This window comes from Sinocyclocheilus anshuiensis, unplaced genomic scaffold, assembly GCF_001515605.1.
Source record: "Sinocyclocheilus anshuiensis isolate Anshui unplaced genomic scaffold, SAMN03320099.WGS_v1.1 scaffold219, whole genome shotgun sequence".
Lineage (NCBI taxonomy): Eukaryota > Metazoa > Chordata > Actinopteri > Cypriniformes > Cyprinidae > Sinocyclocheilus > Sinocyclocheilus anshuiensis.
The window spans coordinates 564,701-568,054 of record NW_015548200.1 but is presented as its reverse complement, the minus strand read 5'-3'; the positions used below and the strand labels follow the sequence as shown (position 1 = coordinate 568,054).

Here is a 3,354-nt window from a genome sequence, read left to right as displayed (position 1 = left end):
CATTTATAACAGTTTAGTGGCTAATTTAAAAAAAAATTATGATGTCAAAATATCATTTTATGGGATTATTTTGTGTGTGTTTGAGTTATGGGATACAGCTTTGTCATAATTATTCAACCCCTATCCAACACTGCTGTTTTTAAGTCACTAATATACTGCCAAAGACTTGCAAGATGGCCTGATGAAAGGAGGAAGAAAAAAACATTTCAATGCAGAGTATAAGAACACTAGACAAGCATGGCCTTCATGTTGGGACATCTTGCCTAATGCCACTCTTGACCAAGAAGAACATAAAACACCGACTTGAATGTGCTAAAATTCATTTGGATAGACCCGAGGAGTTCTGGAAGAGTGTTTTATGGAGTGATGTGACCAAACTGGAATTTTTTGGACCCATGGATCAGCAGTATGTCTGGTGCCAAAAAGGCAAAGCTTATGAGCAGAAGAACACCATCTTCATGTTATAGGAAGTGGAAATCTTCACTTTATGAAGGACATCAGGGATTCCTTGAAGTTTCAGGCCATTTTGGCAAAGATTGTAATGCCTTCGGTGCAAAGACTCAATCTTGATGATCAATAGACTTTCCTGCAGGACAGCCGTCCCAAAATATACATCCAAATCTACTTAAGCGTGGTTCAGGGATAAGTCGTAGAATGTTCTTCAGTTTAGTCTTCAGATTTAAATCTCATTGAAAATATTTGGTGGAATTTGAAGAAAGCAGTAGCTACGTGAAAACCAAAGACTATCAGTGATCTGGAAGCTTTTTCAAGCAAGGAATGGGCCAAGATTGCAGTAGAGAGGTGACAGAAGCTTCTAAGCACTTGCAGGCAGCGTTTATTGAACATTATAAAGAATAAAAGATTCTGCACAAAATTTGAATTTGTGTGTATACAATATATTTCAGTCATTTTGTTTTCTCTGTATCACTCTGTCTTTTTGTATTGGTTCATATTGAGTCTTTCATATCTATTTAAGCATTACTTACAAGCTCTCTATGTCCCTCTCTTACCAGGTGTTGCCTGCAGATGCTGGATCTCAGTGGACTTCAATGTGAAAATGGGAGAGTTGAGGACTCGATGGGTGGATGGTCCCTCAGTGTTGCCCTGTGCTCAATGGTGCTACAAGCTCGAGCTGCTGCCTCCAGGGCTCACAGGAGAGATGGAGAAAGAGAGAGAAAAAGAGGACTGGAAGCAGAACGCGACCGGGGCACCATCAAACGAGACCGGGGCAAGGTAGGGTGCGGGAATAGTGGTGAATGGAGTCAGGGAGGACACGGAGTGGAAGAAGTAGAGAAGATGGAGTGCAAAACTAATGAACGGATGTTACCAGAAGATGAGTCAGTAAAGGGTGTCAGGAGGAGGATGGAGATCCAGAGAAGAAAGACTTTATCTGAGGGGAAATCAGACACCAGCAGTAATAGCAGTAGGTTATGCGACCAAGACTGGGACGAGGTAGTTGTGGTCTATGTCAGGGCTGACCTTTTTGTCAATTCCCGTTCCTGGGAGCGTGTCCGTGATGCCCTTAGTCAACCAGGTCCACTGCGGCTCCACTGCCGCTACCTCCGCGTGGAGGAACTCTCAGCGCCCTCCATAGCTTCCTTGTTGGGTCTCTTGCCTCAGCAAAATCTCCTCGGTGTGGACATCCGCTACTCCAGCCTTGGGGTGTCAGGCCTGGCTATGCTGCTTCCACTGTTAGCACCCTTTCCTCAGCTGCACTCTCTGAGACTGCATTACTGTAACTTGGATTTACAGCGCGCACAGCCTGGCCAGCAGGGGGCACTTCAGGACATGTCTAAAGGACTGGGATCACTGAAGAAACTAAAGAGATTATGTCTGACTGCACTCCGACTGCCGGGACACCTGCGCCTGCTGCTCAGGTACATTCATACACCTGTGGGATTAAACAACTGTATTTGCCATGTCCACTCATACACTCCTACAACACACACACACACACTTCATTAATTTAGTAGGAGGGTCAATAACTTTGAAAACTTTTTTTTTTTTAATTAAAAAAATGCAGTTCATACATGCAATGATGAATAGATTGCAATATTTTATATATTTTTGGTGTATGTATGTTTGTTTGATATTTTAGAGTCATTAATTTGACAGCTTGCTTGACAATGTATGAAAGTTTTTCAAAACCCTATGAAAGCAACATTTCTGTGAACTTGGCACATGTTTAAATCTTCTTTTTTTCTGTTTGCAGCTCTCTTTCCCAGCCTCTGGAGGTGCTGAAGCTGCCATACCTGTGCCTGACCTCCACGGACCTGGCCTACCTCTCCTGCAGCCAGCATGCTCCATTCCTGAGAGAACTTGACCTGAGTGAGAACTGGCTTGATGAATCGTCCCTGCCCTCTCTGCGCCGTCTCTTAGCTCAAGCCGAAAACTCTCTGTGCCAGCTTTCACTTTGTGGTTGTGGCCTCTCAGACACTCTCCTGAGTGCTCTTCTTCCCTCCCTGTCCAGCTGTCAGGCTTTACGTAGATTAAGATTCGCCTTAAATCCGCTCTCTAGAACGGGACTGCTTTGCCTGGCCCGTACAGCGGCAGGAATCCCTTCTCTTCGTCTGCTGCTCTATCCCAATCCACTAGAGGAATATGAGCCTGGTCTGCCGGCTCTCCCCTCCAGTGCTCAGCTGTTGGATTGGCCTCTGTTAGAGGAGTCTGAGGGCAGGGACTTGACTCTGAGGTTACTGGAAGAGGTTCTGAACTTGAGAGGACGATCCCGGGACCTTCTCGTGACCTCTGACCTTCTAAACTATAGCCCAGACTTAACTGTGGATGAATAGAGGGTGAATGTCCCAGAGCTCACTCTTTTAATAAGTATGTGACAATCAAAACTATGCTTAAACTAGTACTCTCAGATTATGTTTTAACCACTCATGGGGAATGTACTTGTGGTTGCCAAGCTTTTTTCAGTAACAACAAACCTTAGCTTATACACACAATCGTATAAAAAGGCTGGCTAGTGGAAACCTTCGCATTATATTGTATGCAGCTTCTCACATGAAATGATTTTGATTTGTATTTGTTTAAGTTATCCATTAAGTATGGTTTTATTGCTTTAAATCATACTATAATAGGGCAATGTTTATGGCAAACACCGATAGAAGGAACCTCTTAAAAGTTTTTTTAACTGAACTCGTGTTGACTTTCTGTATTTTCTATGCTACCAAAATAATAATAATAACAGCCCAAATGTTTGTATTTTTCAGGCAAAAATCTGTTTTGTTTTTTTGTGAATATTTAAAATGTTAAGGGGGTTTTGAAAAGCACTTTTCCAACATAATTATTTGTCCTGGAAAATATTTTAGTACAACAAAATTGTGTTAATAAGAGTGTTTTTGTACA

General features: G+C 42.7%; 1 protein-coding gene across 1 annotated transcript in view; it reads left to right on the top strand.

The window, feature by feature from the left end:
- Positions 1-3,139, top strand: part of LOC107653280 (leucine-rich repeat-containing protein 14-like) — a 4,039-nt gene extending 900 nt beyond the window's left edge. Inside the window, exons 3-4 of the mRNA XM_016439949.1 lie at positions 1,014-1,877; positions 2,213-3,139. Of these exons, the coding sequence (XP_016295435.1) occupies positions 1,014-1,877; positions 2,213-2,792 (1,444 nt within the window). The 3' untranslated portion in view covers positions 2,793-3,139. The remainder of the gene's footprint in view (positions 1-1,013; positions 1,878-2,212) is intronic.
- Positions 3,140-3,354: the final 215 nt, after the last annotated feature.